Source organism: Pithys albifrons, chromosome 6 (assembly GCF_047495875.1).
Source record: "Pithys albifrons albifrons isolate INPA30051 chromosome 6, PitAlb_v1, whole genome shotgun sequence".
In the NCBI taxonomy this organism is placed as follows: Eukaryota; Metazoa; Chordata; class Aves; order Passeriformes; family Thamnophilidae; genus Pithys; species Pithys albifrons.
Genome location: NC_092463.1, coordinates 45,877,334 through 45,891,492, shown reverse-complemented (window position 1 = coordinate 45,891,492; position 14,159 = coordinate 45,877,334). Strand labels below are relative to the sequence as shown.

The 14,159-nt window shown below is 36.8% G+C and overlaps 1 protein-coding gene across 3 annotated transcripts in view; it reads left to right on the top strand.

Moving 5' to 3' along the window:
• Positions 1–13,790, top strand: part of PDHX (pyruvate dehydrogenase complex component X) — a 38,405-nt gene extending 24,615 nt beyond the window's left edge. For all 3 annotated transcript variants that reach the window (XM_071558681.1, XM_071558682.1, XM_071558683.1), the window contains exons 7-11: positions 1,350–1,497; positions 6,366–6,424; positions 9,043–9,201; positions 10,980–11,044; positions 12,612–13,790. In XM_071558681.1, the coding sequence (XP_071414782.1) occupies positions 1,350–1,497; positions 6,366–6,424; positions 9,043–9,201; positions 10,980–11,044; positions 12,612–12,876 (696 nt within the window). In that variant the 3' untranslated portion in view covers positions 12,877–13,790. The remainder of the gene's footprint in view (positions 1–1,349; positions 1,498–6,365; positions 6,425–9,042; positions 9,202–10,979; positions 11,045–12,611) is intronic.
• The last annotated feature ends 369 nt before the right edge of the window (positions 13,791–14,159 follow it).

Sequence of the window (14,159 nt, the reverse complement as noted above, 5' to 3'; positions counted from 1 at the left end):
GTTCAAGAGATAGGTGTTAAAGATTAGGTATACCAAATAATGTTTTGCAGAATCACTTATTTTCTTGCTTTTGGTAGTTACTGATATTTCAAGATATTTCTTTCAAGTTGTCTTCTATGAAGAAGTTGGCCATTGAAACATTAGTAAATATATCTGGAAAGAGAGAGAAGAATTACAAAAAAGGTGCAGTCAAGCCTGTCTTAAGGAACCACTCAGGGATCTGAAAGAGCAGTAGCTTACTGAGGATAATATTCTATTATAATTTAAATGGAACAAAGCATAATCTGAGCAATATACCGAATCTGGAGGATGGAATAGTACTTAGATACTCTGGCTGAAAATTAATGCCTCAGTATTTAGATGTTTGTTTGTTTGTTGTTTTGTTGTTGTTTTGAAAGAGGATTCATTCTGTACTGTTGTGCTGGTTTAAAGGTAAACTGGCAGGAGAAGTGAACCCAACACAATAGAGATTATCAGTCAGAGTTACAATTTAATAAAAATATTACAATAAATGCAATGATACAAAGAGAAATTGGTTTTAACCCACAAAACCCCAGACGTGTAACCCAGCACCCTGAGGCACAAACCAAATGGTGTTCATTAGCCCCTGTGCTGAGACCCACGTGGCTCCCTTGAGTCCAAAGTAAATGGAAGGGGAAAAACCTGTTGGTGCAGATGATGGTTGCAGTCTGGTCCAGAGTGGTGGTCACAGTCCTGTCAAGGTTTTGGTCCTCCTCTGGATCTTACAAGGGTTACCAGAAGTCCCCAAACCGCAAGATTATATACCCTCAGGTTCAGGTGGGAATGCCCAGTACCTTCCCCAGGGCAGGGAGTTCCACAATGGGTGATCTGACTCTGTGACTGATGGGGTATTTTTTGGAATCATGGATGGTCCATTAGCAGACATGACGCTCAGGCTGGGTGTGAAGGTGCTAGCGACTCCCCAGAGGGGAGTTATCACAGCTCTTATCTCACAGGCTTCTTTACCACCCAGCTTGCAGCCTGAGGGGTCAGGTGTGCCCTGAGCAGCTGCTGCAAATGGTCCATTGTTACCAGTTCATGAGAAATTATATAGAGGGTTTAGAACACACAGCTTTGGTCACCCCCACACAGTGATAAACTGGGTTGTGTTGATCCCAGTTAAGAGGAATAGAGTAGAACACTCAATGGTCTTTTTCATATAAATTTCAGTAATTGGAATATATCACTTTTGCATACTTACGGAATGTTTGGAGTGAACAGGAGTCACTGATGTTAACACAACACATAAGTGCTGGAGTACTATTTCAGCAGAGAGGAAGTATGTTAGCTCTCTTGATATTTAATATGCAGCATGTGATTTCTTTCAGGGCACATTCACAGAAATCCCAGCTAGCAACATCCGAAGAGTTATTGCTAAGAGATTAACAGAGTCTAAAACTACGATACCTCATGCATATGCTGCTGCTGACTGTAACATTGATGCTGTTTTGAAGTTAAGAAAAGAATTAGCCAAAGGTTAGTAGTTTAAATGATTTTCTGTAATACATGTTACTAATGCACAGTTTGCCTTGTTTACATGAACTTCTCCAGGAGGTGTAGGTTTTCGTGTAGGCAGATGACTGTGCATTCAGATATTTTTTTGGTATTCCATATGTTGGACTCAAGCTGTAGTCCCCAGTGATTATTGAATTGGGCAACTTACCAAGATAGGGGAAGACAGAGGTGTTACTTTGATGACTGACAAAGCACTGTAGACATCTGCAGTTTGGCACAGGACTACACATTGTCCAGCAGGTTTTTGTTTCCTTCCATCTAGATGCAGCAATAGTTACTTCTTAATGGTTAAAATATCAATTTATTCATATGAAAGATAATGGGGGAAGCTTTGAATTAAAATACTCTCATGCTCTGTACTTGTAGGTACAATGCTAAGATTTAGTTTTGCTGGCCTCCCTGTGGAACTAAGGGGGAAAGGAAAGCTATTGCATCTGCTCAGATGTTGAGTGAGAATGGCTTTATCCATGGTGAGCAAAGAAAGTTTTAGTACATGCCAGCCAATGCTTGGTAAATTCTTGTAGCAGGCAAAGTAATGGTGTTAGTGTGAAGTAAATAGGGTTATCTCTTTCACCAAGATTTATATGCATTTGTACAGCTTGTGCTAAACTGTTAGAATAGAAATCTGACCCACATAGAATGAGGTGATTTTAAAATTGAGAATTAGATTAAAAACTATAAATGTCAATATATATGTGTGTGTGAATTCCAATTTTCATATGTCCACCCTGTCTTATTTATACAGAAATGTTTAAGATCAAGAAGTTAAATTTCCCCTTTTTATCTCAACTCCTGTTCACTGAGATGACTTAATTAGAAAAAGTTTTTGAGGCTTAGTCGTAATCAAAAATTACTTTGTTTTTGCTAAAACTGTTTTTGTTTTTGCTAAAATTGGCTGAGTGTACTGTGCAATAGATGTTTTAATAGTTTCAAAATGAACTTTGTAGACTAGAATCTTCTTTTCCAAATATCAGTTCAGCAAAGTATGTATGATCTGCCTTTAAAAAAATAAGCAATAGAATTTTTCAATAGGGTGCTTTTCAGGCAGGTTCTTCATTTTCATGCAAAATACCATAAAAGTGGTTTTTGCTTAGTGTCTTTTTGTTTTAGAACTTCTATTTAGCTGGGTAAAAATCCTGAGTGGGTTTTTTACTTTGCATCATAATCTTCTGAATTTAAATAATTTTTATTATATTTAAAATATTTAAGTGTATTTAAATATATTTTAAATATATTAAAAAATATTTGATCTATGCACTGAATTTAATGTAGTCTAGAGGAAGTGGTTCTAATTTCATGGTTCTTGAAGATACTAAACCAAAACCTGTGGAAACCCTTTAGGAAAGCTCTCCCTTTTACTCTCAGGATTTTCTCCCGCTTTCCTCTGTGGGGGAGTGAGTGAGCAGCTGCCTGGTGCTTAGTTGCCACCTGGGATTAAACCATGACACACCTGCACTTATCTCCTAAACTCCTTGCAGAGGCTACAGATTTTTTTGGAGATAATTTTTCTTCACAGAAAAGCTGGATTAAACAGTTGAAAACATCCACTGCTTGTTTTTGCCTCTCTAGTATCTTCGTTCCTTCTGATGCCAAAACTTGAGTTATTTTAAACTTTCCCAATCCATGGATGCATTTTGGCCTCAGACCTGTAAAACTGTGATACAAACCAAATTGATGTGGTAACTGCAAAGTGGGAAGCAGTGGCTGAGGGGAAGGGAGACAGGGCAGGGGCAATGCCTGGCTGCAATTTCCTTCTTCATGGACCTCTAATTCTAATACATTGAGAAATGAGGCTTGTCTGCAACAGTCCAAGAAGAGTAGCTTCCTCAGGAAATCTTTCTGGTTTTAAGGCAAAACTTGGTAAGTCAGTCAAGATCGTGTGTTATTGCAATATCTGCAAGGGATTCTTCTGGTCTTAAATTTCTGTAAAATGTGAATTGTTCTTAAAATAATCATATTTATTTCAAGTGTTGGAGATTAAAAATGTTGTTTATTATATTGACAATATCTTATCTCTGCCTAAAATGACATCTATCGCCTTTTATCTGCTGGAAACCAGTTGAGATCAGTTGATGTCTACTTTACCAGTTGCAGCCAAACTAATTAAGAGTAACATTTTAATTACTTTTCATGCTTTTAGAGGTGATGTCTCTTTTCAAATCCAGTTGGGAAAATATCGATTGCTTTTTCTTTAGATACATTTAGCTAATTATGCTGGTGAAATAAGAATTTATTTGTTTACAAAACTTCTCAAGGCCTACAAAATTTGGGTATTGCAGGCACACAGATTAATCTCTGTCACTTTATACATTTAATTTTCATTCGTCATTAAGAAATACAATTTTCTGCAATGTAGAGGGTGCTTAAGCAAGTAGTGAAGTTCTGTTTGCTGAAGGAGACATGCAGACATGCACCTTTATACACTGGTATTAAGTCTGTGACTTGAGTAAAAGTATCTGTAGGCCCATTTTTTTATAAAGTGAAGAAACAGTGGGGTGGTTTTTCTCCTATTATACTATTTTTTTAAAAGACCCAAGATCAATTGTAAAGACTGATTGCATTGTTGGGAGAATACAGCTGTCTACACAAGAGAAAGGTACACAAACAATTTCACATGGGTTCTTTGTAGTGTGTTGTTCAATTAGTTCTTTTTTTCTGGTATGACTTATGTAGTTTGTTCTCAGTAGTTTAGCTTTGGGATGATTATCCTCATTACCACAAGAATGAAAACTGAGTAATTGTAGGTCAAAGGCACTTCAAGTTTTGATCTAAAGCTTCATCGTTGCTATTGTGGTTTGAAAGCTTATAGGTTCAGATGGTAGCTTTCCAGAGCCTTGTGTCCTCTGCATTAAGAATAACATAGCAGGATAGTCTTCGTTTACATTTTTATTGCTGTACTGATTGAGAAACCAAGGGCAATTGTGCTGTACTGGTGACTAGCCCCTGCTTGTTTATCTGTGTGGTCCTAAATTAAATTTGGCTGGTATATTCAAATTTTCCAAAAGCCGCTTCTCCTTTCTCTGAAGTTTTGAATGACTAATTTTTAATGCAACAATACTCAGGTAATTTTTCTACCATTTTTTTTCCTAATGATACCTTATTCACAAGTTAATGTCAAAAACAATTTATGACGCTGATACTTTCTTTAAGCAGCAGCATGTCATAAGAAATGAACCAAAAAATTGTCTCACTTGTAATTTTTCACACCTCTTCTGCTGCTGTGGTTTGTTAATGAATTTTTTTTAAATCTAGAGGTGGGAAAGAGCCCATATGGCTTTGGATGAAGTTGAAGAGATCGTCCTGATAGATTTTTATATTTTCTCTGATGGAAATTACGGTGTTTTCTACTACTATAAACTTAAGTGATTCAGGGTAAAATATTATCAGACATACATCATTTAACTGTATTCCTGCTCTCTGAGTGGACAGTGACATTTTTGCCAAGAGTTCAGAATGTAGTATGTAAATCAAAGCCAAAACATATTTGATGACCCAGATACAGATTTGTCTAATGTGAAATTTCATCAGTGTAACAGAATGTTATGTTGGAATGTTGTCTCTCTTCTTACACGTAGATTGCTAATCATGGCAAACGTTGCAGGTCAGTTATGTGGTAAGTGGATACTTGGTTAATTCATTCAAATTTGTGATCACTTAAGGATATTAAAATATATTTTAAATAAATTTATAAATACAATATCATAGATATTAAAAATATGTAACAATACTTACTATAACTATCTCAAAATTATATTCTCTTTGTAAAAATATTTCTAAAGGTGTGTGTGTTACATGTCATAAAACAGATTTGAAAATTAAGTAATTTTGCCGCTTGATCTGTTCAGCTGACAGTGGTGATGATGGTAGCAGAGTGAAGTAGTTTTTTTAATGTGAGAATGGTGCATTTAATGTTGTGTAAATACCATGCATTTCAGGGTAATCTTGTGGCATGAGCTGCATTGTATTTATCGTCCTTGCTTCTGCTGCCACTTGTGATTTTAGTTAGCACTTTCAGTCTCCTAAAATTTATAAAAGATAAGAGAGAACACCTGTAGGTGTTGTTTCCATCCCTCCTTTCTCCTGAGCTTTTGGGGAAAGAAAGCAGATATGTACTGAGTGTTACACAGTATTTCTTAGGCTCACATCAAAAAAATCCAGTCCTCTTGAAGTTATTTTATCTGCTTCTGGCTAATGCTGCTTTTTTTGTTGTTGTGTAGCTTTACTTTTGATTTAACACCTTTGTCACTGTCATATGATTTTGCAGTCTGCTTTATAATATGTTGTTAACTCATTTTAGTGATTGACAGATGTCTTTCACCTTGCTAATTTTTGCATTTTAAGACCCCTAGATATCACTGGAGAGTAACACTGGAGGGTGATTTATAGCTGAATAAAAGCTTATCTCTGCCATTGTTCCTGTTAATGCATTACATTATGTAAAGAATATTAGTCTCCAGTATTGTCTCTGTATATTTAGATCCTACTGTAAGTTTCATTTAAATCTGTAAATAAGTGAAGCATAAAACACGGATGGCTGCTACATCTAAGAATGAGTAGTGATACTCAAGTTTGCAGGGTTTTTGACCACCTGGTAGCACCTGGGAAGAATGTCTCTGCTTGAGACTTTTTCTTGAAAATACTCCTTTTGTCCCAAGGGGAAGAAAATTTTTCTTACTTCTATGATTGTAGTTTGAAGATGAATGACTTTTTGGCAATGCTTCAAAGAAGTAAATCTGCTGAATTTCTGGAATCTTGTCTTCACAGAAATGCTGATAAACAAATCTTAGGAGCAGTGATTGTTGTCTTTTTTTTTCCTTTTCTTTTTGTAGATGACATTAAAGTATCTGTAAATGATTTTATTATCAAGGCCACTGCAGTTACTCTGAAGGTAAGCAAATAATTGGCTTTTAAAATATATATTTTAATAGTCAATTACCAAAGAGACAAGAGTATTTTGTGAGCCTATGTGGAGCTATGAATGTGATCATACCAGAGCTGGTAATTTGGTATTGCTTATTGTCAGGTTTTTTTAGGTCTCCAGGTACAATTCTCTGCTCTGTCTGTGCTGTGAACTGAAAAAAATGAGAACTTCATAGTAAAGGTCTAGTTACTATAGTTAACTGCAGATAACAGTAGTTCCTTTGTCAGCAGACTCAAGCAGTTGTCAGAATAAGTCTTCTCTTCTTTGTTGCATCTTATTTCTCTTATAGTTATAAACAAATACTTATCTAAGTCTTATACCAATCTTGTGTATTACCTCAGATGTATTCTGATGGCTTATTCAGTGATATCTGCTTTGAAATAAAAATTCTTCAGGCAACCAGTCTTTCTTTATTGCTAAGAATTATCATTGTTGCCTTTATCACATTTTATCAATGTAAAGCTTAAATGATTGCTATGCATCCTGAAGTTAAAATTTAAATTTCATTAGTATTTACTTATTCCATACCGTACAGAGGCTTTATAGTAACTCTAAGCTGTTTGTGTGTTCTCTGTGTAGAACTGGATACATTACCTTCCAATTTGTGTCTATTGCTCTGCTTGGAAAGCACTCCCAGGGCCACTTAATTTTTTGATACTGAAACGTTACAGAAATCCTTCTTTAGGAGAGCTCCATTGCTTTGGAACTAGTCCAAGGTGTCTCAAATATAATCACTTGGAAAGCATAATGTAAAATTAATCTTATTTCTGAACTTACAAAAAGAAAGAACTGTGATGGTTTCACTTAGGTATGGAAGGTGTTTGGAAGGGTTTTGGTTTAAATTCGGTTTGTACTTATTTTAGCAAGGGGATAGCTGTGACCAGCCTAAAGGCCAGTAAGAGTCAGGAGGAAATAGTGTCTTTTAGTGAGCGCTAATAGCTGGAATGTAGAAAGATAATAAAGTGGGACACACACTTGATCCTTCAAACTGTCCTATGGAGTTTGCTGTTGTTATCAAGACAATATACTAATGTGTTACAAGGAATGAATGCAGATTTTGAAGCAAATTGGTGTTGCCATGAATTTATTGCCATACCTTCTTGAATGCACAGTGACAACACCTTTTCGCTATATGTTAAATGTCTATAAAAGCAAAACTGTTCTGATATCAGTACATTATTTGAGCAGCCATTTCTGAAAGCTAAAGACTGTCAAGATAAAGCAGAGCAAGGATCCAGACTAGTTGGATTACCTCAGCCATATAAAAACATTGTAAAGGGTGTGAGAGCTGTTTTTCTCATTTGCGATGATTAATTTAACTATTCCAAAGCTGAGGGAGGAAGTTACGTTTAAGTTGGGGAGCTAATTCCCATAGATGTATGGAATTAAGACAAAGTATGGACTTGACAAATTTCTAGCCAAACATGTTCTAAATAGTAATGTATAATAGTGAGAGCTACAGGTTAATGTGTAATTGCAGTCTGTACAGAAAATATACAGGATTCTAGGCAGTTTCATAAGCAAGTGCCTGAGAAAAATTCTGGGCATTAACTAGACTAGCAAAAAACTCCAGAAGTTACTCAACACCAGAAGCAGAAGGAGAAGCTAAATATGTGTTTTTGTTAGATGTATACATAGCAAGAAGCTTCTTTTTATGGCGTACTGAAACCTTACATGAAGATGGGTTGCATCCAAAATTCACTGTTAACTGCTAAGTGTGAGCATGGGATGACCTGCACCAGAGAGCAGGTGAAAGGAGTGGGAGACAGAGAGCAAGAGGAATGAAATACTAGGGTTTGTGTTGTTTTCTGAGTGGGTTGTTATTGTTTTCATGGTATATTAATATTGTGTTGATATGGAAGTAATCAATTTATTCTGTCATCCTATTGCTGTCTTACAAATCTATGCTAGCATTTGTTTGACTATTAAAATAATAAATTTTTAAAAAAACGAAAAGATTTAACTCTATATCAGGAAGCAAGTTCATGATCAAGCTCATGTCTCAACTACTTTCTGTCAGCATTTCAGGAAGACATGTGGGCTACAAGTTTAAAAAAAGAAAACCCACTTTCACCTGCACCTCCCCACCCTTTAATTTGATGCTGTGAATATATTTGCAAGATTAAATTCCAGACAGTGTTATTGACTCTTTTCTGGGCACTGTTAAAAGCATATTTTGTTAAGAGTCATGCCTGAGACACAAGTGGAAAATAACACCAGTATAGTAGGATGTCCATTTCCATGAATTTTGATTCAACATCGTATGATTTATTTTGTGTAATTGCACTGCTTTGAAGCTTTATATGCTGGGTAACCGTAGGGTGGTATCAATGAAGAAATTTTTGGGCTTTTGTTAATTTATTTTTTTTTCCAACATCAAAAAACCTGTCCTGCCATTTTCAGTTTCTGGAGCATACATTCAGGCTTTTAACAAAGTAAATTTAAATAAAATAAGGGCAATCTAATTAATTTGGTGAATGCCTGTAGGTAGCTATGTGTCTTAAAGGAATTTCTTTTTTTTAATAACTGATTGCATCATTATTCTTTTAACAGCTGTCTCTTCTTTTATTCTCTCTCCTTTTTAGCAAATGCCAGATGTGAATGTAACATGGGATGGAGAAGGCTGCAGGCGGCTGCAGTCCATTGACATATCTATTGCCGTGGCAACAGACCGAGGTCTCATTACACCAATCATAAAAGATGTTGCTGCCAAGGGAATAAAAGAAATTGCTGCCTCTGCAAAGGTAGGTCTGAAATGTGCAGTAGGCTGAGGAATAGAGTAGCTACACTGTTTTGTGTAGCAGAAAATGTAGCATGACCCAAATACACATCAGTAATAGCAAAGGCAGTGGATATAAAAGGAGTATCAGCATTACTTATACTTCAAAGTTTTTTTCAACTCCATTCATTTTTATTTAACCGTAAGTTTGTCATTATGTCACTCAGCTGAATGATGGCTAGACTGCTTGAAAAATAAACCTATACAGACTTCTGCGATTTCATATAATTGTATTTCTTTAACCCTCATTAAAGCTAGATAATGTTAATTTCAGTAGTATTTCTGGTTTTGGGGTTTGAGATTTTGTGAGGTTTGGTGTTTTTTCCCCCCTTTTCCCAGAAATTTGCTTGTATCTGTGCTACACTCTTTACAGTTATATTATGGAACTTCTGTCTGCGTTTTTTCAATATGTAATTCAGTTGAGGAGGTCACTCTGTAGGTAACATTAAAGTCCTCAAACTAAAAAGCAGTATTTTGCATAGACCAGGTGCCCGTTAGAGTGATCTGTGACCACTGTTACCAGACAAAAAAAGAGGAATTTTTGGCTGGCAAAAGTACAATGAATGATGAAAGGCTGCAACACAAGCCTTTTTCAGTCACATTCATAACTGGATGTTACTAACATTCTTCTACTCCATATTTCTTATTTCATGTGTTGTAAAACCAATTTTCACTAATATATTAGCCAGTGGAGGGAGATGGTCAGCTGAGTTTGTTCTAGGATTATGACAGAATGACGACAAGAAAAGCATTATAAGAAGTAAAGTGTATGTCATGCTTTCCCTATGATCCCCAATACCTGTAATATTATGCAGTATCCAAACCTCTCTTAACATGAATTACAGTGTCCTGCAGTTCCCATGATGGAAATGCATGCTTGCATCATGTTTAATAGGGCCATGAGAAAGTGATAAATCTTTCTGTTTCAAGTGGAATGTGTGTAACATAGGTCATGCTACTCACTGTAAAAGACACTGGGTCACATAGGTTGCAGGTGTCCATACCAACCTAATTTTGCTTTTCCTTCACTGAATTAGTGAAATAAATATGTAGCTGACGTGCACAGGGGGAAGGCACAATCTGAAGCTGCAGCTGCTTCTCTGTCAGCCTCCCTGTAGTTTGGCAGGCACTTCTTTTGTTCAGTTGCTTACATATCCTCTTCTACTGCATGTTAATTTTAGCTTCTTTCCAGGTCATGTACATCTTTGCAGCATATTTTCATCATTCATATATTGCAATTGCACAAATGCATTATGCTTATATTGACCCTATTGTGTGAGTGTTGTTCCCATGGCTATTGTCTTCTGACTCACTAGTTATTCAGTGATTAATAAAAGCCTAAAATAAAACTCAATGTGTCCTTGTAACTTTGACACCTTTATTATGAATTTTAAACTTGCTACATTTCAGTTTCTTTAAACAAGCTGTTAAGAAGAATACTGTAAATTTGTCTCATCAGTATTTTCTTGGATAATCTAAAAACATCAGGCAGAATGGTGGTTCCATTGTAAAAACTGGAACAACCTTTGGAAGGTGAGAGAAGGTGAACAGCCAATACTGTGGGCAAAAGAAATGTGCTAGTCTCTTTGCTGTATTATTACAGATATAACAACAATGTTGCTGAGGTGCTTTCCTAAATCCAAAAGCAGATGACTTTTTAATGGTTGTATGGTACTGAAGTAAAATGAATTAGTCTATTGCAACACACTAATTTTTTGCCTTTTTTTCTTTAATTTTCCTTAGGCTCTAGCAAAGAAGGCTAGAGATGGAAAACTGTTACCAGAAGAGTACCAGGGAGGATCTTTTAGGTAAAACTCTTAACACCGGTTAATACATGCAGCATGGGTTCAGAACTGTTTTCTCCTCAGCTATTCCACTGCGTTTTAATGCATTGCTTTTAAAATTTTGCTCACTCTATTGAAGGGTCTGGAGCACAAGTCTTGTGAAGACTAGCTTGGGGAGCTGGGGTTGTTTAACCTGGAGATAAGGAGGCTTGGGGAGGACCTTGTCACTCTCTACAACTATCTGAAAAGAGGTTGCAGTGAGGTGGGGATCAGTCTTTTCTCCCGGGTAATAAGTAACAGGAGGAGAGGAAATGGCCTCAAGTTGCCCCAGAAGCAGTTTATATTGGATATTAGGAAAACATTCTTCATGGAATGGATTGTCAAGCATTGGAACAGGCTGCTCATGAAAGTGGTTGAGTCACCATGCCTGGAAGTGTTCAAAAAACATGTGCATATGGCACTTAGGGACGTGCTGAACATGGTGGTGGTGCCATCCACCAGCACTCCCAAGTCCATCTCTACAGGCATGCTCTTGATCAGTTCACCCCTCAGCCTATGTTACTATCAGGGGTTACTCTGACTCAAGTGCAGCACTTCACACTTGGCCTTGTTGAACCTTATGAGATTCCCATGAGCCCAATTCTTGTGCTTGTCCAGGTCCCTCTGAATGGCATCCCATCCCTCAGGTTTGTCAACTGCACCACTCAGCTTGGTGTCGTCTGCAAATTTGCCAAGGCTGCATCCAGTCCTACTGACTGTGTCACTGGTGAGGGCATTGAACAGCACTGGTCCAGTCACAGACCCATGAGGTCATAACTTGTCACACACACAGGTTGCCCAGAGAGGCAGTAGGTGCCCCATCCTAGAAACATTCAAGGTCAGATTGGATGGGGCTCTCAGTGACTTGATCTAGTTGAGGATGTCCCTTCTCATTGCAGGGGAAGCTGGACTAGATGACTTTTAAAGGTCCGTTCCAACCCAAACTGTTCTATGATTCTATACAGTTTGATTGTTTTTCCACTCTTCGCTATAACTATAACCAAAATGGGGAAATGGTTTATCAGCTTTCTCAGTTGACAATCTGTCACAAAAGAGTCCAAGCCTTTCATAATATACCACTTCACAGCTGGTGACACAGACAGAAATGTTCAGGGGAGAAAGGCACAATGATGCTTTTCTGTGCCTGAGTGGTAACAGATGCCCAGATTGTGTCACTTGGTATCAGCAGCCATTGTAACTTGAAGTTGTGAGGTTCAGTCTAGAAGACATTTGGCTTGGAACAGGGATAGGCGAAGTGTATTTAAAGTCATTACTTTGCTGGTCTACTTTCCGCTCTTAGTGTGTCCAGAGGAAGAATATATTGCTGTAAAGAAATGAAATTTTTTTAAAGGTACATTATTTGTAATTGCAAAAATCCCAGACTCTTCAAAGTCTAAATGCGCTCAACTGAAAACAGTTCAGATCTATTTTTAACTTGATGGATTTTACCTTGGAGGAGATTTACATCATAGTAGTCAATGACTGTAGATTATTTCTTCTAGGGAATGTGCAATTTCTGATGTTTCTGATGAGTCTTTTCTCTTTCATTCAGTATCTCCAATCTGGGCATGTTTGGCATCAGTGGTTTCACTGCAGTCATAAACCCTCCTCAAGCCTGCATTCTAGCTGTGGGCCGAGCAAGACCAGAGCTCAAGATTGTGGAAGATGAAGAAGGGAATGAGAAACTTGAACAGCATCAGCGCATGACAGTGACTCTTTCAAGTGATGGTCGAGTGGTGGATGATGAACTGGCTTCAAAGTTTCTGGAGACCTTGAAAGCCAACATCGAGAATCCAATACGACTTGCCCTATGTTGAACTTGGTGAAGATTGGTTTCTGTTTTGGCAATATAGAAAACTATTATATACTTAGGAATGTTTTTCTGTATAGAAGAGCAAAAAACTGGAGACGGACAGTTAAAAATATTTAAATTATGAATTATCATGAAACACTTCAGTTTCATGCTTTTAGTTTTCTGTAATGACCAGGTTTTATACTGTAAAGCTAAAAGACTTTAAAGTTAACATACTACATTTCTTTAAACTCTTAGTACCAATGGCACATGTTTGCATGGAAAAGTCAATCTCGTCTGTAAAGAAAAACTCAATAAAACTTCATGGAATTTAAAAGGAAATAATAGAATAATTTGGGTTGGAAGAGACTTCTAAGGGTCAGAGCCCTGTCCAACTGATCTTGAATGTTTTCAGAGACGGGTCATCTGCCATCTCTCTGGACAACCTGTTCCGGTGTCTCACTATCCTCATTGTAAAAAGTCTTCTTCCTTATATCTAGTTTGAATCTACCCTCTTTCAGTTTAAAACTCCTTGCCCTGTTGTAACAGGTCCTGCTAAAAAGTTTTTTCCCATCTTTTTTAGAAGCCCCCTAAAGTATTGAAAAAAATGCAAGTTAATTGTGCCTACAGTGTTCTCATAGAGGTCCCAGTATCAAAGGTCAAATTTTGCACACTGAGTGTTTGCTGATTAATGCTGTTCTTTGCATGGTTTGAATATAGATATAAGTAGAAAGTGTTTCGTCATCTGCGTATATTGAAATGTTAACTCGGAGGCTCAAGTGCTGTGGCCAGAAGTTTAAACTAGCAGAAGTAGGTTGGTATTTCTCTTATATGTAAATATAGAACCACATATTGTATGTATTTGTCATGAAATAACCGTGTTTACAGAACTTCATCAGAATATAAATTGTCAATAGAATTACAGGATTTTGTCTGATTCTGGTTTGTGCAAGTACTTTTTTTTTAAATCATTTCTAGGATTTAATTATGGCAGCACCTCTGCAAGTGAAAACTTCATTCAAGATGAAACCTTTTAGTTAATACTAAGTTGGGAGCTCTTGCTAAATGAGCTTGCTTTTTTAGTTTGTTCTGATATCATAAATTTCATGGATTATTGATCTGACTGTAGGGAGAGATTTTGATTACCAGATCTAATTTCCTGTCCAGTTATGGACATCCATTCTGTATTTCCAGGTGTTTATCACTGATAAAGTATATTAAAGATTGGGTGCTGAGGATTAATTTGCAATTTGAAATTGCTAACTGTTAATTTTTCCAAAGCTGTTTGTCACTCCCATATTACTTTGA